Raw genomic sequence first — 23,189 nt, 5'->3', positions numbered from 1 at the left:
TTGATGACCTGTGTTCGTTTTACACTAATTATGGTAAAATTGTTGTTGCAGGAGACTTAAACGCTAGTTGCATCAGTAAACACATGAATCTTACAAACACAGTAAAATAAAAAGAAATACAAAATTTCGTAAAAAGACATTTTCTATATCACCCGTTTACTGATTCCTTTCAAGCTTTGCGGAAAGGTCCAGACTTTACATTTCCCTTACAGAACACCATGTTACACTATATTTTACTTGAAGAGACGCTAGTCAGACAATTAAGACAATGCGAAATTCTCGAAGAAGGAACGTTCAGTTCGACATCGGATCATCTGCCCATTATTGCATCCGTTGTGCTAGAAATATTCATATTGAGTCAAACAAATTTTCGAAGTTGCCATCGTGGCACAAAGTCACCGATCAGCATGTGCGTAAATACCAAGACAGTCTTTGTGAACCGTTAAATAGACATATACACGATCTTCAACACAACGACAAAGACATAGATTCCTTTTATTCGGATTTGGTGACTACAATACTTGATGCGGCAAAATAATCAATACCATGTAACACATTCATTCCATATACGAAACCGTATTGGAATGCAGACGTTAAAACAGCGCATCGTAAAGAACATGAAATGCGTAAAATATGGTTGCAGGATGGTAGACCAAGATGTATGCAATATCCGTCTTACTTAAATTATAAACGAGCGAAACGTAATTTTAGGAATATACAGCAACTTACTCATGATCAATATATGGAAGAGACATACGATGATATAAAAAATACAGCTGAATGTGATATACGGTTGTTTTGGAAACTTATAAAGCGACAGAAACCAAAGCAGTCAAAGGTGTGCCATGAGATAAACTTTAATAACACTGTTCATAATACCCCCGAATCGCGTTTGCCCTTTACTTCAAAGACTTATATACACCGTCCGATACCTCTATGTTTGACGAATCAACATTCCGTGAAGTGAATAAAATGTATGACGACATTTAAACTGTGTGTGACGTTGTTAAAGAACAATACTTACCCAATGGTATCATAACTGACGAAGATGTTGCGGCGGTTATCAAACAATTAAAACGTAGAAAAGCTAGTGGAAATGACTTAGTTCAAAATGAACATTTAATTTTTGGCGGACCGAAACTAATTGAATGCCTCACAGTTTTTCTAAATACCATGATATCTAAATGTGAAGTACCCAGAGATTGGCGAAAGGGTCTTTTGGTTCCGTTATTTAAAGGTGGTGGTAAGCCTAAGTCACACCCTGACAGTTACCGAACCGTTTGTCTCTTGTCCAGTGTGTTGAAAACGTTTGAAAAACTCCTACTCCAACGTATACGAACATTCGTGATAATACCAGGAACGTTTCCAAATCCACTTCAACACGGGTTTCAGAAAGGTCTTGGTTGTCTGACTGCGTCATTTTGTCTTCTTGAAACAATTTATAATAACATTGAACAACACAGTAAAGTATTTGCCGCATTCCTAGACAGTAGAAAAGCCTTTGATACGGTATGGCGCAAAGCACGTATGGTCAAACTGTGTAACTTAGATGTTAAAGGTAAAGCTTGGTACTGTATAAATATGTTATATAGTAATACACAAAGTTCGGTTATTGTAAATCAATGCAAATCGAAGTATCTTGAAGTAAATGAAGGTGTAAGGCAAGGTGATGTGTTATCTGGTTTTTTATACCTTGTGTTTATTAATGATTTAATCAATGAGCTTTGTAATTCTAATCAGGTAACAGGTGTAAATAGTATAAAATGTTGTACCCCTTCGCTTGCTGACGTTATTACATGCATTGCTGAATGCTTGATGTGTGCACCGACTATGCGAATAAGCGGCGGTTTCAGTTCAATGGCAAGAAATCGTGTGTGATACAATTTTCTACATCGTTCGTAAAATCAGACTTACAATGGACAGTTAGCTAGGAAATAATTCCAATTATTTTAGAAAGCCATGTGCATTTAGGGATTGAACTCAATGGTAAATTTAAGTCTCTCTCAAGGACAACGAACGTTTGTAGGAAAGGTAGAAACACTTATTTTGCAATTGCCAATATCAGATGTGGAAATACAAATTACTCAGTGCTTATAAAATTATATAGATCTGTTGTTATACCCACCGTTCTATACGGTTGTGAAGTATGGAACAATTTAACGAATACCGAGCTAGCACTTCTAAATAGATTTCAACATTTTGTTGTCAGACATGCACAAAAGCTCAGCACACTCACACAATCGGACATTAGCGAAAGTATGGTTGGGTTACGCAGCATAACAAGTGAAATCGAAAAACGCAAACTTTATTTCTTCGGCAAACTTTGCAAGTTGGATAATAGCTGCTTTGCGAAAACTATCTTCCTACACAGACTTTTTACATGCCTAACAGACAATCGAAATCGCATAGGCTTTATGTGGTCCATGCTCCCAGTTTTTAGAGGAGTCCGAGTTGCTCATTTACTTTTGTTACTTTGTATGTATGATTTTAGTTACTTTGTGTTCTTTGTTGTGTATGTCTGTTTTCCATCTCTGGTCTTTGTCCCTGGATTGCGTTCTTTTGATTACCGCTATAACCTGGGTTCCCTTGATTACTCCCTCTAAAACATAATAACATTTTACCCCTTTTTGGTGGTTAAAGTTTTCATTCATTGTATATTGAGCTCGATTTCGTTTAAAGGAAGTATACCATGCCCACGTTTTATAATATTTCTTTAAAGAAATCATTAAAGATGAATGATCAAGAAAATGTTGGAACAGTTACTACTTGAAACTTTATATTAGCCATGGTAAGGTATGTGTTGAATAAATTTGTCCGTCACAATTACCTACGGGGTGTATTAAAAAGGCGAAGCTATATATAGGTCAAAGGCATTTTTTTTAAATTTGGGAATTTTGTAATATGCCTGAGCTTACAAATGCCTGTAGAATTCAGACAATTTGAAGTATAAATAAAAATTGAAATATCTTTTAAAACACCAGACTTCATCAAGTAATATAACAGAGAAATATATGCAAAAGACAGAGTGATGCGTGTAATTAAAACATAAATACTGTACAAAGTACACCAAAGTCAAATAAACGATTTTGAGAGAAGCATTTTCAAAATAAATTAAAGTAAAATAATTTTATGTAGTTTGTATTTGCATGATGATACCAACAATAAACTTACATGTTGAATTACACATCCATATAATGAGTGTTTTTTTTTATTCGTGTTATGTTCGGATAGCAATAGTTATTGCAGATCAAAACCGACTTGGAATAGGCAGCGCTTTGGTTTGCATCTGTTAACATAAGTCAATAACTTTCTTGCTCTACCGTACAATCCACACAATATTCTAACCATTGTTCTTTTTTTTTTTCTGACCCTTATTTGCAACGTCATCTTACTCTGTCAAACATATCCCGATGGTTAATTGATACGTATAGAGTGAATCGTCACATTCTACGCCTATGCATGCTATGTATTAGATATGATACATGTCGTTATTTTGATCGTCTATCCTGCAAAACAACACCTAGATGAGCCTACATGTATTACCATTCATCGTGTACTCTTAACTAAAAATTAGAAATTGAAATAGATCACAAAATAAACACGCATTTCTTCTGAACCGAATTTATTTGAAACAAATAAATTAATGATGGGTTATTACGTTATAGCATATAATCGTCTGATTATTTTATTTTGTTTTCAATTAAATCTTTATTTTGTTTAACAAAACTCTTTGATTTTTTACATTTTTTATTATAGAAATGTTACGGATTGTTAATTAAAGCTTCATTCATTAATGTTAAGTATTGTGTTTGATTATCGAAAAGTCGATATGTTATGTGTTGTTTAAAACATAGAGAAAAATATGTTCACAATTGTTTTTATTCTTCATATCATACGTATAATTCTGATTAAGCAGGATGGTCGTGCACACTATATTCTCAATGGTATTAGTTGTTACTTATACTTTTTGCATTGGTAAGTAGACATAAATTTATTTATGATTGCATTCATAATTTAACTAGTAAGAGTTTGTGTTGTAGTTCGTGAATGATATGTGTCACCTGTATAATGCATTTTTTGTTCATGTTGAGATCGTTGACAAAATTAGCACTTTTAGAATTATAAATGCCTTTTTGGTACGACCATTTTCCTAGCTTTTTCGTATAGTAACACATAGTAATAGTTCTTAGCTGATCAACACAACACATAAACCTGAGTTGAAAATCAAAGGTGAGGGGAAAAACTGTTTTCTGCCCTTAACCTTTGATTTTCAGCTCAGATTACACAAAATTGTTATACAGCTCAATTTACCGTATATAAATACGTGAAACTTTCTTTAAACTTTGTAATTAGGAAGAGAAATCAAAGGAACCAAGATATGAGCGGAAATCAAAAGACCATATTCATAGGAAATGCAAGGAAAACACACATACACAACACCAAACGTGAAATAACAAAAAAAAAAAAACAAAACAAAACAAAACAAAACAAAACTAAAAAAAAATGCGTATTTTATATGCTTTATTTTGTAATTACAACCCATTTAAACGAGTGGTTGAACAATGAAATTGCATTTTTCGACTTATGACAAACATTTATTTACTTTTCACTCGTTCTATCGCGCTTTGCTGTGAGATCCCATTGATTTAGAAAAGTCGTGAAATAAGTTTAGAAACACGTGATGTTCAGCAAGGCCTCGTATTTCAATATTTTAAACGTTTAAAAGATGCTTCAAATTTGCTGATTGAGTTTAAAATGGTAATGAAATAATAAAATTCATGAAAGTCAAGATTGCATTTTTACAATTCACATTTAGGTAAATCAATGTGCACTGAATGTGAGTTGCATAACAACTTCATTAATGAGCAATAATTAAAATGATAATACGAACGATAATTTAAATTTCAATACATATATACCATATGTACAGGAGTTATGAAGGCAACTAAGATTCGAGAAGAAATAAAAAAAAAAAAACATAATAAAACAAGGATAAAATTAAATAAGGAGAACAAACAAAAACAACAAGAGCATGCTGAAACCATTATAGCACGTACAAAGAAAGAAAGACAAATGAGCAACTCGGACTCAACTGGGAGCATGGAGCAGATGTACCGGAAAGTTAAGTGCCCCCTGCTTGGTTTTTGAGACATTCGCGGCCGAGTTGCTTATAAAATAGTATAAGATAAGTTATGAAATATAATGCAATACCGTATTTTCTTGTTGGGATGGCGTAATATTATTTTTGAATCAGCAGTCATAAATATATTGGCTTTTTGATAGTAAAGAAAAGATGAATTGGTCTGACAACACTCTTCGTGTTTTTGCATTGGTTTGGTTTACAAAACAAAACCCTAGTATATGTTCGCATTATAAATATGTGTCATATTGCACTATAATATAGTCGAAGTCTGGTGTGGATTATAAAACAAATCCCAACCATTTTAATGTACATAGTAAAGATGTAAAAAACAATAAATATCTCAACGTATGTTTTAGAATGTACAGGGCTAGACTTTCATAAAACAACATCAAACACGATTGAAATGTTTGGCACAATTGAGGAACAACAGGAGGTCAGGAATATATTAGAATGTGCACGTGTTTGCCTCCAGAAAACCGAATGTATGGGTATGACATATAATGAAACACTATGTTCACTTCTCATTGGACACAAAGACAAACAACCACTGACAAGTTTCTCAGTAGATATATATAAAATTAATAAAGGTAAGATGAAATGGGTTTCCTTATAAAAGAAATTATTGAGTACATACAGTTCCTCATTAATTGAAAAAATAATATTATGATTTCACCATCGCTTCCATCAAAATCAAGTATCAACAGTAAATGATAAATAGGATATGTAGCACGAGTTGTCTTGATTACGCTTAAATAAAAACTTACACAATTTATTAAGCTTTTTAAATTGAGCGTAGTGCAAGCTGCATTTGAAATCCAAGTATTTATATTAGATGCACATAAAATGACAGTTTTAATGCCTTTTTTCTTGTATGCAACGTCATAAAGAATGATTGAACAGGTAAAAGTAAAAGGTAATATTTCATACATGAACACAATCGCATATTAAAGTTTTTGGACTTCGTACATGTCTAATGTATCCACTGCTGTGAAAACGTTCGCATCATTTAAAGCACCATAACTTAATTTTATTTTTTGCACACCTTTCAGAAACTTATGTATACTGAAAACGAAATAATGATTTAACATACAAGAACTACATTCATAAGGTGTCTGACCTTATTGTCAACTGATAATATTGGTCAAACTTCATTTAATTAAATAATGTTTTGTAAAATTGTAGAATGCAAGTTTAAAGGATATATGTATGTTTGGGAGATAGATACGTGTATCAAAATAGAACAAAGACTTTATTATAATTGGACAGACGCGAAGCAGTTATGTGAACATGAGGAAGGACATCTAATTATCATTGATACTGACGACAAAGATATGCTGTTGCTAAAAATAATAACTGACTTACATGGTAAAGAATTCAATATGTGAGGCTTTTTTCAGCAACCAATAATGTTCAATAGCTAAATAGATATTTAACATAGTTTATGAGTAAGGGACATTTCCAGGCGAATGTAATTTTTGTTGAAGTTACTTTTTAACTTTTTTGAAATTGATATAATTTGAAGCTTTGGCTATAAGGGACGGAGCTATTTGTTCTAAAAACAAAACTATTCGGCTATGTCGATGTTATAACTCTAGTTATTTAAACGATGATATATCTGCAAACGGAATTATGTGATACTTCCTTTAAAACACGCCTTGCGTCTGTGTTAAAAGTGCAATCAACTGTACTCCTAATGCCTACGTCACCTCCGACAAAATTTTATGCCACTCATATATCAGAGCTTCAACATATAAAGTACGTATGGCACTAACGCTCCACCATTTTAAGATTTCATTATTTGTCTATTAAAGTTTATCTTTCAAAAAGGGCTGCATGGCCTTGCCGTTGATATATATGTGATATTTAAGATTTCTAAACAATTATCGGTAATCCTTTCTTTTTGTCTTTGATCTTGTTGACAGTTTTTTTCCATCTCTGGAACATGACCAGAAATTCAAAAATATATATTAATAATTTAGTTTCAGAAATAACGCGCTAGATGATTGGACACACAATTTTGTCCATCATCTCAAAGACCAAATTTGTTGTGTGACTATAACGTCTTCATCATTTTTTGAGGATTTACATTGAAAATTTTGATACTATAATTAAATTATATGGAATGATTGTTTTTCAGTCTATTTGAAATATTCTCAATACCCACGGTGGCCACTTGGAAATAATATGCGTAGCAAATTATTTAGTGTGCACCACGTGATTGAGATTATTTCTTTATAGACCAAAAATATAACAATCATTCCTTAAAACACGTGGAATGTTTGTAACATCAATAGACCTTCTTTCAAGTCTTGAATAAAAATGGCGTTACGCACCAACAGTTTGTAGTCGCGCTACTAGATTTTTTTAAACAGTACATTAAAATGATCAAAAGTGCAACTATAAGAATAATGATAGAGTAATAGTTACTTTCGATTTCGATACTGACAATATCATGTGGAACATCTCAACTCGAGCTTGTCAAGAAATTTTCATATGATATTGTCAGCATCAAAATCAAAAGTAACTATTGTTCTAAATATCCGCGCTTTTTTCTTAGAAAAAAAATATAAATTATTTCATGCAGAGGAAAACAAAGTGTACAACTACTGGATAGGTGGATCCGACAGAGAAGAGGAAGGCTATTTCAAATGGGTTGATGGAAGTGCACTTACCTACAATAAATGGTCACCAGGGCAACCGGATAATAATGGGAATAGAAATGCGGATTGTGTTCGTTATTATTTCGGGACTGATACGGCTACATGGTTTGATCGTTCCTGTACATCTGAATATGGATTTATGTGTGAAAACAGAAAATTTAAATAAATTAAAATTGAAGATATAAATGAACTGTACAGCTATCATCATACAACAAACAAAATAAAAGAAATGAGTTGACAGCCAAGACTTTCTAGGTATACTTTGTATCAAAACACAAGTCGCTTCTTGTTACATATATCACCCTAGTTTTTTATATAATATCCTACTGTTTAAGTTGTGTCGGATTGCAATGTATCTTTGATCAGCAATCACAATAGCTCTACTGAATTTCTTTTAGAAAAAAATATACAATAACATAAAATTAATGTTGAAAAAAATACTTTTATTTCTTTTTGATAGAAACAGTAACAAGATATGCGGCATGAATTCGCACAAATTCTGTACTGTAAGCATTTAAGCAGTATTGATTGTTCGCAATTTAAAAAGTTTGGAACGTGATAAGGCGAATCTGTGTGCCAAAATTTGCGTACTACGATTTCCGTTAATGATTGCACGTAATTCACAATAAATCTCGATTAAGAAAAACATGTTGATGTGATAATTAGATGATTATCTATACACAAAATAATATAAACAGCTACAGAATTAGAAGGCAAATGTTTATTTTATTGTCTTTACGTTGTTCACTTGTAACTTGTTTTAAAGATGTAAAGTAACTGATGTCTACTTACGAACCACATTTATATACGTGACTCCATTTGTTGTTTTGTTGTGCTTGTAATATAAGGATAATTTTGTAAGAAATAAAAAATATATAAAAAATATTGTAGATTAAAAATCAATTAAATCATTGATAAGGAAGTCACTAATTCCACAACTTATGCAATCGCTTTGTTTGCTCCTATAACTGAAATTCTTTTCACGATAAACAAAAGAAAAAAGGGGGAATGTTGGTCAAGGGTTTCATTTGGGTGTCATTAAGACTTTTAAATCGATTGCAATGCTGATTTGATGATAATGAAAACCACTGATTCTTTTTGGGTCTAATTGAGCATCTGAACAATATATAATCGATATTTCTGATACAAACACATTATCTTTAACTAATATCCAATATCACCATTAGTGCTTTTTAATACATAACTCTAATTTATCTATTCTTCTTCTGATGAATAGACATTTTGTTGTTTTAAATTAATCTGTATGTACAAAACACTGTTTTTCTTCACATTTTGTCTGCAATTTTCAGAAACTTATTGAGGATAAAGTGTGTGACAATTTTACCTTCATGTTTTAGCTTGAAGTTAAGATTACTTAGAGTTTGAAGACACTGTAAATTATCCTCATTAATTGAAGCCAGTGCCCCCATGTCAGCAGTCTCATAATTACATTTAATGCAATTGTTAAAATACCTTCTTAGATCTGTTCCAAATCATTTAAGTATGATGTAAGGAAGCTCTTTACAAATATTCAACAATGGTCCGTCATATAGTAAATTTACTTGAGAGCTCTTTTTATTTGAGGAAAGAGTAATTAAAAGAACCAGGTTTCTAGCGGAAGTCAAAAGAAAATAATTCAGGAACAAAGACCTGACATGGTAAGTAGTCACACACAACAAAGAACATTAAATAACCAAAATTATACATATAATGTAACAATAGTAAATGAGCAATCCAAATTGCACTAAAACCAGGGAGCATTGACCAGATGCACTGGTAGGGTAAGCGTACTCTGTAAACATGAAATTCTTTGGTCGTACATGTTTTGAAATAGGTATATGGCAGCAATGTCGACTGAAAAATGACATACTGTTTACACTGCCGTCTCAGTCTACATAAACATGCTGCTTGTATTTAAGCGGTTTTCTTTTGGGAGGGTTACAGATTGCTGAGATTATTTTGTATTTTTTGTTTGTTAATGCTTTTTAAAACTTAGATATACTTCTAAATATTTTCTTTGATTTTAAACCACCGCATCTTACATTTAATTTATTGCTTTACAATTATTATTTATCTTAGTAACATTTCAATTATGAATTTTTTCTTCTAAATATGAAATACAATATTGGAAGAATGGAACAGTAGAAAAAATATAATGTTTCCTCGGGTAAAAATCTGAATACAGCTATTTCAATGACAGAAGTCTATGAATTGATTTTTTCGTTCTAAAACAATTGTAGTACAAACATTGACCATCCATTTAAGTGTATATTGGGTTCTGTTTACTGAATCCCTTTTGACAATGCAAATACAGTTTATTACCGTGTGTATTGTACAGAGTATATGCTTTTAGTCATAGTCAACGGAATCCTTTTTCCATTTATCGAACATAGAACATGTTTAAACATTCCTACTCAAATGCCACAATTATATATCACTATGCTGTTGAGACTATTTCTGCTTGATTTGATATTGAAATTTTGCATTAACTTTGGTAAGTATTTCTTTTCTTACTGATGATTTTGTACGAACATATTCAGAAATACTTACAGTTTCTTATTTTTAATGATTCAATAGTCACAAATATATACTCAACAGTTGAAAAAATCAATTTGGTTTCGTCAATTACAAACTCTACCAGTGAAAAGTTGCTATTAATTTCGGATTTGTGAAATGCTGTTGAATATGTTGAACACCTTTACGCTTTCAGAATTTTGCCTAACCTAATGGTTTTGGCGAAATATGGGAAAAACTTCTGTATGGACGTTGCGTACGTTGTTGGTGTCACATTCGATTGAACCGGGGCTGGTTACGAAAACCGAAATATTGCTTTTGAGTTATCAAAGGCAATACAGATATTAAAATGTTCGACAATGGTTGTTGTTTTAGGATTACAATCATAAACCTTTGAAAGATGCCGTTAATTGTGGAGGGAAAGCATTATTCAAACACAAGAACGTCCATTTTCATATGTGGATGGGTAACATTAAGAAATGCTTGCTTCCCATTTCACCAATATATCTAAATTGTTTCTTTGCGTATTTTGATGATGATTTGATAACTTTTCATTCAGAAATGTTAACTTTCCTTTCATCTGTGGCAACATCCCTTCGGCTCCTGCGTATGGAGTGTTCATATCACAACTCATACGTTATGCCAGAGCTTGCCGAATCTACGCAGACTTTTTGTATCGCGCTAGAACTCTAATAAAATAGGCTTCTGGAACAGGGTTATATTGCTACAAGATTGAAGTCATCACTACAGAAGTTTTATGGTCGTCATCATGAACTCGTGGATCGTTATGGTGTATCCATCAGCACCATGAAAACTGATTTATTCAACGGGTCATAGTTTTCCTTTCCTCGTTTGTCTACCCCGGACTTGACTTTTTATGAGCAACTCGGCGGGTGTTTCTAGATAAGCAGAGGACGCTTACCATACCGATGCAGCTGGTCCATGCTCCCAGTTTTTAGTGGAGTCCGAGTTGCTCATTTACTTTTGTTACTTTGTATGTATGCTTTTGGTTACTTTATGTTCTTTGTTGTGTATGTCTATTTTCCTTGTCTGGTCTTTGTCCCTGGATTACATTCTTTTGATTACCGCTATAACCTTGGTTCCCTTGATTACTCATTGATACAAGAAACGTTTTTTGAAAGAACAGTTTTTGCTGCAGACGATATCATATTTGTCATGACGTTATGATAAGATCAAAGCATATTACAATATCACAAATGTCTCCCCTTTGATGTGGACATTGTAAAAATGGAAAGAAACCGATTCGACGACAAAATGTTACACACATTTTTTAAAATATGCGTACAACTTTTTTTAAATCGGGACTTTTATTAACTATATTGGAAATTTATTACATAACCCCAATGAAAATATACATAAAATATTCAATCAGACATTTTGTTAAAAGCCTTTTTGTCCGTATTTCCACTATGTCGCAAATCTTATTTTTTTCCATTTTGGCCATTGGCTACTTCCTTCCTTACGGTTGTAAAATATAACAACGAATAGTATTTTCATCAAAGTATATTCACGCTTAAAGGACTGTATTCATATTCAGAACATTATGTTTACTCTAAAAAATAATAGTAGATAAATACGTCCGTATGTTGTGGTGTCACGTTGTCTTTTTCCCGACGTTTTACGCAGTTTGTGCTACCAAGTCTTTATCGAAAGCATTTTTCGTTAGCTTTGAGTGAACTAATAACTATGAAATTTTGTATTTTACATGTATATGTGCTGCAGATAGCACATTCTAAACATAATGTTACTTGGTTGAACATGTATCTAAGCGCAGCATTTTGCCTGTGTGTAACCAAAAGGTCACAACATCTAAAATTTGTATAGTTTGTTCATTCACGCGTACACCATGCGAAATTCGAAGGAATTGTTCAAAAAGGCAAATGGTGTTGAGTCGATTTCTATATATAATTAAAAATGTATTCAACCCCCGCCACCGGTTTTTTTTATCATTTCATTTTTTCTTCTGGCTTAACAAATGGATGATATATATATATATATATATAACATCGTTGGGAATTGTTCAGACCTTTCTATACGCTTACATAGCTTCCCTGTATCAATTTGATCAAATTGATACAGGGAAGCTATGTAAGCGTATAGAAAGGTCTGAACAATTCCCAACGATGTTAGAACTGTCAAATTTGCGTTGCCATCTATGGCATCTATGATCTGTGACATCTATGGCAACACCGCCTGCACTAAGTCCAGCGCCCTACCATACCTACCTGTCCCGTACTACCATACATCGTGTACTAAGTTACAGCCCTAGATTAATCCTACGAGGAGGAATGACCGGGCCAGCGAAAGCTACATTTTTTATATAGCCTAGCTTGTCGAGTGATCTAGGGCGCTGGACTTAGTGCAGGCGGTTTTGCTATAGATGTCACAGCGGTACGAGTTCGAGTCCCGCGGAGGGAACGACCAAAAATTTGCATCGAAAATTTGACAGTTCTAACATCATTGGAAATTTTTCAGACCTTTCTATACGTTTACATATCTTCCCTGTATCAATTTGATCCGATGGAGCAGTGTAGCGAATAGAGTCGTCACATTCTGAGACGTTGTATAATATTGATTTGTTGTGACATGCATCATTAATTTGATCCTCTATCCTACATAATAACATCTAAATGAACTGTCTCGTACTACCATACATCGTGTACTAAGTTACAGCCCTAGATTAATCCTACGAGAAGGAATGACCCGGCCAGCGAAAGCTATATTTTTTATATAGCCTAGCTTGTCGAGTGGTCTAGGGCGCTGGGCAGTGTTGCCATAGATGTCAAAGCGGTAAGAGTTCGAGTCCCGCGGAGGGAACGACAAAAAATTTGCATCGCAAATTTGACAGTTCTAACATCGTTGGGAATTTTTCAGACCTTTCTATATATATATATATATATATATATATATATATATATAAAACCGTGTCTAACAAAAATGTCACAAAGCGCATATTTGACGTTTCCAAAGTAACGTTCTGTTTTGCGACGTAAAAACTCTTTTAACGTCAATTTTAAGCATCAAAGTATTTTGAAATGTGGACACGCTTGCACATTTGCTAGTGAAATATTGTTAAATAACAACTATTTTAGCTATATGATATAATAAGCTGTACAAATATTGCAAAAATACATATTTTGAATTTTATTTTCATTTCGGATCAAAAACAAAACACTAAAAATATTTATTCTGATGTGGCCTTTTTGACCCCTTATAACTCGAAAACCGTAAGAGATATCCTAGATCTGAACCCCTATAACTTGAAAACGGTCCAAAACACTTACAATCTGCTGTGCATTTGTTTAGCCGAATTAAATAAAGAACACATTGAAAGTAGGATATTTAAAAACGAAAAAAAACTACATGAGCTTCAATAAAATACGTATTGTTTTCCTTTTTGGCCCTTTTTTCTAAAGCGGCAGGGGCAACAAATTCACAATTAAATAGGAATCTTCTTAGTTGTTTGTAAAATCATATCAACATTTAAGAACAATCTGCCAACCACAACTAAAGTTATCGCACGGAAACGAGGTGTCCCCAGACGACGACGACGCGGACGACGACTCCGCCATAACATACTATGCGACCGCAAATTTTTTCATCGTATAATAAAAACGGGATATTGCTCTCTCAGATTTTCTCAAAGAGGGAGGTTTGCCAAGGTTTCGTTTTCTCAAAATGTTTAGCAATGTTTTATATTTAGCAACAGACTTATAAAGGTCCGGAACGAATACATGTATTCGGAAATATCAACATACATCTACATTAGAGACCAAATAGAAGAGACTCACTTTATACGCTTTCACAATATGATTTCGAGGGGTGGGGGCTACTGTCTTTTTTGCTTTAAGGTTTGTTGGCTTTCTGTTTTAATGAGGGGGGCTTACCTTTGTTTTAGCGTATCACGAAATTTGTTTTCATAATTCCGAACATTTTTCTCATAGGATAAAATTTCTTCAAATCATTTTTAAATGGTTGATGCCAAACTATTTACCATATCTGGATGCAATCTGATCATTTCAATTGACCAAAACGTACGAAAAATGAATATCGAATTGGGTAATTAAATGATAAACATGTCGTGTGTGTTATTGTATGTAAAAAATTGAATAAGCACACTTCTTTTTAGATATAACAATTATAGAACGATGTACGTCGCAATACAAAAAGACGTCATATTTTGCCAATTTCGACGTTGCCAAAATGACACCAACACCGTACGCTACGTCATGACACCCTATGTCCTATTTTTAGTAACGGAGGCCATGATTTCCGACAGATAAAAAATTCCCACATCAGTTCTACGCAAAATATCCTATGGAACATTTATACTAAGTTTGGGTCTAATTGGTCTAGCAGTTTTCGACTACTTATATAATCATATTATTTACAAAATCAGAAACAATGCAATTTCAATTAAAATATCAATATTGCTGTTTGGTTATTTGTAAAAAAAATGAGAAGGAGTTCTGTTTTAATTCAAGACAATATTTATTTTAGAACTGCAAAGACTAAGTACCTACCCTGAAGTACTTATTGGTAGTGTTCAGACTTTATATATCGCCAATGATATTCTACGATGTGCACGAATTTGCCAGCATGATACAGCATGCATCGGGATGACATATAATGATACAGACCTAATATGCAAAGTCGTCGTTCGAAATGATAATATTACCATTAACGTAGATCATCCTAGGAATTTATACAGGAGAAATAAAGGTTTATGTTAAATATAAAAATATATAAAATGATGAAGCATGTAGCAAAAAGAATTGAATTATTATTTCATAAGAAAGATTCAAACATATGTATTAATTTATACTTCATTTCGATTTCTATGAATAATTTAAGTTTTACGGTAATAGTTTTTCAACAGCGACGTAGGAAGTTAGAAATACTGGATATTCCAACGTTTTTTCGCCTACATGAATGCACAATTTTTTGATGAAATTTTAGACTTACGTTTTCTCAGACCTGAAAAAAAAATTCTCGGACAAATCTAAATTCAACAATTATCGGCTGATACTGTGACAGTTATCCTTCTTTACACTTGAAAAACACTTTGTTCTTTATCAAGTCAAACAGATGACCTCCACCTAATAGTTAAATATTTGTTCATTTTTGTATATTATTTACAAACTTATTCATTTTTAGAATGTACATTCGAACATATTTCAAATTCTTTACAGTATTGATAAATATATTTTTGAAATTTCAGAATGTAAACTCCAAGAATACACATATGTGTGGCAGGCAGATGCCTGTATTAAAATAGTAACATATCCGCGGTATAATTGGACAACTGCAAAGGAATTTTGTGAATTCGAAGAGGGAAACTTGCTGATATTGGACAGTGCAGGGAAGGAGTCAGTTTTGAAACCACTTGTCGTTGAAGCATATGGTAATATCCCTTTGAATATACAGAAACGCTTTTTTTTTTTAAATATTTTGATTCATACAAATACGTTGCAAAAACGGACAATTTTTGTTCGAATAAAGGACTTGAAAATAGCACGAAACATAAATACAAATACAAATATAAAAAAATATAACAAAAAACATAAATATTTCTCAAAACACATAAACATACTTGTTAACATTTGATTAACGCCCTAGTTTCCAAGGTAGATCATACAAATTAAATTTTATCCTCTGTAAAGTAGATTATACAGTGATCATTCTGTCCGTTTCGTCCGTTCCAAGAGGTCCCCCTTCTAATACGCCATGATTCAAAGCCAATGAGTATAATTTAATGAGATTTCAACGCATATCTGTTACATGACATTGTGTACCTTCTATATTGATTTCCATCTGAATGACTTTTAGGGTTTCCTGATGCATAACATAGACTTTGTCATTAGATGACAATGAGGCTCTTCTTCTCTTCAATTTGGCCAAAACTGCTTAATCGAGTTGATGAAACCTTTACACATTCATTATCATATGATGCCCCAATCCCATGCACCACATTTTATTGTTTTCCCATCTGAGTGACTTAAAGGATTTAAGATATACTTTAGGGAGGAAGGGTAAAGGTATCATCAAGTCTTTGTTTAGATTTTTTTAACTGTACATTGAGACGATATAGGAATATATAGATTAAAATTGTCATCTACGATCTTACTTTCATTTAATTTGAAGATATCTTGGTTCAGTTTGCAGACAATGGTCTTTGAAATTAAAAAAAAAGAATAAACACATCTGATATTCTTTTATTTAAGAAGTTTCTTTTCTTGTTATTTAAAAAAAATAGTTACCACTCTTTTCTATATAGGATTCCATCAATTATCACCCCTTACAAGATTGGAATGAAAATTAAAAATAAATTAGACATAAAGTTTTATATCAAACACTATTTCATCAAATTGTTTTTTTTATTCTATGTGTCTTTGCAAAGATGAGTGGACGGATGACCGGTAAAAACAAAACTTCTTACTTTTAAACATGTGTTGAATACATCTTCTACAGCTAAACAAGAGTTGGGTTATTATAATTAAAAACATACTGTAAGGCTATTTATAAATTAACGATACTGTACATGTCATAAATTTAATATCAAATGAATTACTGATTAGGTTTACAAGTGTGTCTTGAATATAAGGTATTCTATTTTGACAACAAATCATACATAGATTTTTCTACAAATGTACAACATCTTTCCAAATTAATATTGGAAATTGATTATGTGTAAAAATAATAAGACTCGAACTCATCTATTACGGCTCCCCCTGCCCACCACCGCCCGGCACGTTAACCACAACGCTATCCCTTTAATATGATGATTATTAACATAGTGAATCAATAGCTGTATTTCGGGCGGCGAAGGAATATGAGATGAACAATGCTAGATGCCTATTTACATGGACTTTTCTATTGGAAATTGGAAATGCACAACATCTTCACAGTGAAAATAATGATGTGTACTATTTACATTTCCCTGCATTATGACCGATGGCGTAATGATTGATTTATTTGATTTATATAACATTTAATTAATTTTTTTTATTGTCACACAGTGAAGACTGAATGTAATTCCTTTTGGTTGGGATGTACAGAAGACGAAGACAACATCTTTAAGTGGGTTGATGGTAAGGCCTTAACTTATAGTAACTGGGAACTCGGTCAACCAGACAACAAAGATGGCAGCACTGATTGTTTGAGATATCACTTTAAGGAAAGCATGGAGCCAAAATGGTATGACAGAAGATGTGACGATTCCTTTGGATTTATATGCGAAAATACTAACTTTGCATAGAACTTAAAATATAGCCTTTTTCATACAAAACAAAATTTAGTCATATACTGAGTATGCATGTGGCTTTTGAACTCAGTCACTAAACCTATAATAAACATAGTAAACGTACTGATTGAAGATTTCTTTTGTAAAGAACATCTGTGCTTCAGTTATAAGTACACTATTTCAATTGTCTAAATTGATGTGTCTTTTTTCAAATCAAGTAGAACTGATGGGCCCATATATATATATATATATGAATCGTATCAATTTGATCCGATGGAGCAGCGTAGCGAATAGAGTCGTCACATTCTGAGACGTTGTATATATATATATATATATAGAGAGGTCTAATATATATATACGTCTCAGATTTATATATATAGATACATTTAACAGCTCTAACATATCACAAACGTCTCAGAATTTGACAACTCTATTCGGTACATTATTCCATCGGATCAAATTGATACATGGACGATAATGTTAACTTAAAGGGTTTGAAATGTTTCAATTCTTGGTCGTTCCCTCTGCGGGACTCAAACTCTTTCCGCTGTGACATCTATAGCAACACCGCATGCACAAAGTATAGCTTTTGCTGATCCTCGGAGGATTAATCTAGGGCTGTATTTTAGCACATGATGTATGGTAGTACGGGACAGCTCATTTATATACAAATTATAGATTGTGTAAGATTGCCTGAAATTCCCATGCTTTATTCTTTCCATCGCAACCAGGTAATAAAACAAACTTAAAATATCTCATTAACCATTCATTTTACAAGTATGTTCCCGCTTCAAATTTCAAGCGATGAAGACATGCCAACTATGTATAGTATTGCTTTTATGAATGGTCTTTCCAAAGTCTTAAGTACATTAAAAAAATAAAAATTGATTGTACACTCTAAAACCTAGTAAGTTAAAATTTACTAATCTCTTGGTGATTAAATTAGTACGTTAAGATCGACTAATTTATTATTCCAGACTATTGTATTTAGTTTACGGGATATGATATTACAGATTGGATCGTATATGCTTTCTGTTAAATTTGGTTCGTTTTGCAAAAAAACCCTATTCGATTAAATGCTTGGGGTGTTATTTTACCCAAGTCACTTGTTTCCTGCCTAACCTCATAAAAGTCGATTAAAAACTCGCCTGTTTCAGTTGCGTTAACGGCCGAATTCTCAGACTCTGTCCTACGCTTACTTGATTCATTGTCCTATAGCTCAAGGTATTACTCCGTCTTAATTAATAATTGCAATAAATGCTATTAATTCACATAAAACGCGACACTATGGTATATCATAAAATTTATAGATTATGGGTTATCCATTGATGCACAATTCTATTTTTCAATGAGTGTTCGGTTCATATGACTATTTCTATGAAACGTTATTCCCAAAAATTTTATTTCTGTCTGGAAATAAAATTGATCGCGTCTGATATGTCATGCAAATCTGAAGTCGGCAATAGTATACAGAGATTGGATTAAAATCAACCAATCCCGAAAATGATGTGTGTGAAGATCATGAGCCCAAAAGTAACAGTAACAGAAGTTGAAGACGTTTGGTGATTGCCATTAAGACGTTAACAATTTGAAAGTAAATTATGACATTTTTTGTTTGTCATTTAGAGAAATGCAAATTAAAGCTTCTGCATACATATAAAGTGCTTTTGGATGCTAATTGCAGAGACAACTCTCTCCTTTCTTTCCACGAATGACGAAATCCATGTACTAAATTAGAAAGTAATATTGGCAACATGTCATGCAAAATAACTTTAAAATCCTTTTGGAAGCGAAATGAAAATTTTCATCCTAGTAATTGACAAACGAATTATCCTCGTTGTTAATAATTCATGGCAAAAGTATCAATGAATCAGACAGCTTGGTAGTTGATATACATTGTGTAAAGAACTTTGTTTTATTTAGTATTGTTTATTAATTTGTGCAAGTGCATGGTTATTCAGGAAGTAACTGATAAGTAATTGCACAGAAATACAGAAATTGTTCCTGTACTTTTCCGTACCAGTCTCAGCCATTCCAGTTACATGTTTTTCAATATCCAGAACGATGTCAATTATGTCATTTGTTTGGGGGGAATTCGATTCACAATGTTAAGTGAAAAAAAACTGTTTTGTTGTCTTTGTTTGCAAAGACCGAGAAAGAACTATAAGTTAACTTATAATATTCAAGACAGCCGAGCAATATTAATGTCTTATGTCGTATATATGAATAAATGATGTAAAATATAGATACTATAGTCTACATATATAAGAAAACGTTTACATGAACCTAAAATCATTTTATATGTAAAACATGAAATTATAGGTATGACTTTGCCAATGCCATAAACAGGTACAGCCAGAGAACAAACATTTTACGCATCAACTGGTTAATTCTCAATATTTTTCGTGGACATCTACTGAGAAATGAAGTGGAATGTGAAGTTAAAAAGAGATACGGTACAAGTTATTATGCAAAAGAAATCTGCAAAGCACCTCAACATTCCCAAACCGTCAAAAGAAGCAGATATATCTCTACGGATAAATGCAAGGGACGGACGGACGTACAAACGGACGGAGAAGATGATTTTAATTTGATCCTTCTCAGCACGCTATGCTACAAAAGCATAGTACCTTGACATGACATGTGAGAACTCATAAAAACACGGATTCAAGTGTATCAATCATAATTGTTAAACATGTGAAATACGACAATTCAATCAAGGATTTGTTTTTTTTTAATTTAAAAAGAAATAATTAGTACGTCAAAATTGGTCTGCCAACGAATCAGATCATATCATTCAATGTGTGAAAATAAACTTGTGTTCTACTCGTGCATCAATAATGTAATGATAACAAAGCAAAAATACAAACGACTAGTTACCCTCCTTGAGACGATGACGTTTCCCATTTTAGCGTTCGTGCATCGTTTATGGTGCGTTTATACATCGTTTTGCGTTAGTTTAAACGCACGATAAATGCACGATGGAAGCGTTCATTTAAACGCACGATAAATGCACGATGGGAGCGTTCGTTTAAACAAGCGCTAGAAGCGTACGTTTAAACGCACGATGTTATTACTTTTATAAATCTTCCCAGAAACTACTATTCAGAATTCAATAAAAACAATTATGGTATTTTAGGGTATCCTTAACAAAATGCCTGTTTCGACTTATGAACGGTGAAAAAAACATGGCCGCCGTTACTAAAAATAAAACATAGGGGTCAGACAGCATTTTTTTTCATACATCTCCAAAACTGTTAAGTTAAATCAAACTCCGTCTGGGTACAAGTGTTAAACATGATGAGATCTATCTGTGATGTGATTTTGTTGACGACTTTTTTACATATGTTGGAGTTATTGCCTTTTTGGACATTTTAAGCTGTTTTTGATGTTATTACGTGAAAAAATCTTCTTCTCGGAAACTACTACACATAGTTCAATGGAAGTTGGTATTATTGTTTTTAAGGGTCCCGGACTTGGCAGGTGGTACACGAAAAAGGACAAGCTGAGCTCAAACTATCCATTATTCATTATCCCTATTCATAATTTATAGGATAAGACGCTAAAACAACATTAAAAAATAAAACAAAAAATATAAAAAAAATTATAAAAAAAAAAAACGGAACGCAAAAAATAAATAAATAAATAAATAAAATGACTCTTCTTTTTGAGACAAAGAATACGAAAGCTTTGGAGAATTAATTTATCAGTTTTCTCAATATCATTTTCTTCATTTTTTTATATTTAGAAATAACTAAAAACATAGAGGTTATATATATATACGCGATAACAAATGACCATGGAGTTTATCTAGACGTTTGTTGATAGTATCGTCAGATGAGCAAATGCGCCGAATTCGAAGTGCCTGGCTGTATGGCATGCTTTTAGTACAATGTTTTGGATGACAACTATTGGGAGATAAGTTTTGGTGACTATCAGTTGGTTTGCTGTGAAGATCAATTGATATTTTCCCGTCTTTTACAAACGTAGTAGTATCCAAAAATGTGATTTTATTGTCGGAAATTTTAATATATATCGGGAGCTCAATCATTGAATCAAACTAACAGAGCGGGAAATTTATGAGAGTGTTTTTAAATTTCGCTAAGTAAGAGCGTTGGACAGACAAACAGACAAATATATTCTATTATACGTTGCGGCTAGAAAGACGGGTGTACGCAATGCCGATCTAAGCTTGAACATTTTCTAAAAAAAATTCATTGGATGATTCATTATTTTAGATTTGGGATATACATATATATGCATATAATTAAAGGTCCAGCGAAGCGTGGTAGGACAATTTTAGGGGTAGAATTTATTTAAAATAAGTAACGAGTTTATACATAAAAAGTCATCCACACTATATGGGCGTGGCGGGGTCTGAATTTGAACCTGTAATTGGACGATATATTCGTGCAATGGTATTCACAAATTGAACGCAACGTATTTATTGTACATATTATTTTTTTTTTTCAAAAAAGAAAATAAACTAGAATTGAGTGAAAATTGCTGATTAAATTTACACCATCAAGTCTGGAGAAGCACTTATTACTTAATCATTTGTAGACAGAGGGGGCAGATCACGAGATGTTGAAATAGGGAACCGTTGAACTAGGGAACCAAGAGTCTATTAGAAATTAAACAAAAATGTTATCTAGAACAAAAGCCAGGCATGTAAAACAGACTCACACAACAAAGAACGCAAAATAGGAAAACTAACACATATAAAGTAATAAAAGTAACTTAGCAACTCGGAATCTACTAAAAACTGGGAGCTTTTCTATAAATACCCGCCGAATTCCTTATGACGCTTACTCTACCGGTGAACCTGGTCCATGCTCCCAGTTTTTAGTGGAGTCCGAGTTGCTCATTTATTTTTGTTACTTTGTATGTATGATTTTAGTTACTTTATGTTCTTTGTTGTGTATGTCTGTTTTCCATGTCTGGTCTTTGTCCCTGGATTACATTCTTTTGATTACCGCTATAACCTTGGTTCCCTTGATTACTCTTTTATAAAAAGTCAAGTCCAGAGTAGACAGAAGAGGAAAGAAAAACTATAACACGTTGAACATATAAGTTTTCATGTTGCAGATGTGTACACCGGAACGATTCACGAGTTCATAATGACGACATTAACATAGATTTTAAGTCTATTATTTCCTCATTTTTGCATAAATGTTGTACGAAATTACCATTTTTCTCTAATAGAAAGATTTTCTTGGTTCCGCTTCTCAGACGGGGTTCCAGTGTCAAGGTAGATATTTTTTGTATTGTATCTTTTCGAAAAATCTTATTTTGTGGTGCAGGTGGGAGTCGACTGACAGGCCCTTTATTGCACCCATGCTTGTTTTCATATTGTTCAAGTCGTCTGTACCGAAATTTATTGTTTCGATCACTACATGTGTATCTTAAATTAGCAGGAAATCATATAATAAATGTATAAGGCTGTGTACCTTGTCAATCAAAATTCAGGTGGTGCCCGATTTAGTTTTCATATGTTTTCAATTTTGAGACGCCCCTATAAAAAAATACATTTCCAGTTTGAATTGGGAGTATGACTATGATCACGACTAGGAGAGTTTTTTACCAACTCTATTAGGTTATGTCTGAT

At 32.9% G+C, this 23,189-nt stretch overlaps 2 protein-coding genes across 3 annotated transcripts; both read left to right on the top strand.

Moving 5' to 3' along the window:
• Positions 1-3,869: 3,869 nt before the first annotated feature.
• LOC148604259 (macrophage mannose receptor 1-like) lies at positions 3,870-8,516 on the top strand. Of its 2 annotated transcripts, none has more exons than XM_088550723.1 (4): positions 3,870-3,975; positions 5,500-5,730; positions 6,326-6,508; positions 7,728-8,516. In XM_088550723.1, the coding sequence occupies exons 1-4, from the start codon at positions 3,918-3,920 to the stop codon at positions 7,967-7,969; spliced, it is 714 nt and encodes a 237-aa protein (XP_088406849.1). In that variant the 5' UTR covers positions 3,870-3,917; the 3' UTR covers positions 7,970-8,516. The 2 variants fall into 2 exon arrangements, with proteins under 2 accessions (XP_088406849.1, XP_088406848.1); XM_088550722.1 differs by having other exon boundaries at positions 7,701-8,516.
• A 6,348-nt stretch (positions 8,517-14,864) lies between these two features.
• Positions 14,865-17,682, top strand: LOC148604258 (C-type lectin mosGCTL-1-like). The gene is made up of 3 exons (XM_088550898.1): positions 14,865-15,060; positions 15,560-15,742; positions 17,358-17,682. The coding sequence occupies exons 1-3, from the start codon at positions 14,958-14,960 to the stop codon at positions 17,594-17,596; spliced, it is 525 nt and encodes a 174-aa protein (XP_088407024.1). The 5' UTR covers positions 14,865-14,957; the 3' UTR covers positions 17,597-17,682.
• Positions 17,683-23,189: the final 5,507 nt, after the last annotated feature.

The sequence above is a fragment of the Perna viridis genome, chromosome 10 (genome assembly GCF_037379345.1).
Source record: "Perna viridis isolate PV_CMFRI_1.1 ecotype Kerala chromosome 10, ASM3737934v1, whole genome shotgun sequence".
Lineage (NCBI taxonomy): Eukaryota > Metazoa > Mollusca > Bivalvia > Mytilida > Mytilidae > Perna > Perna viridis.
Note: the sequence above shows the minus strand (reverse complement) of the source record. Positions and strands in the feature narration are given on the sequence as shown.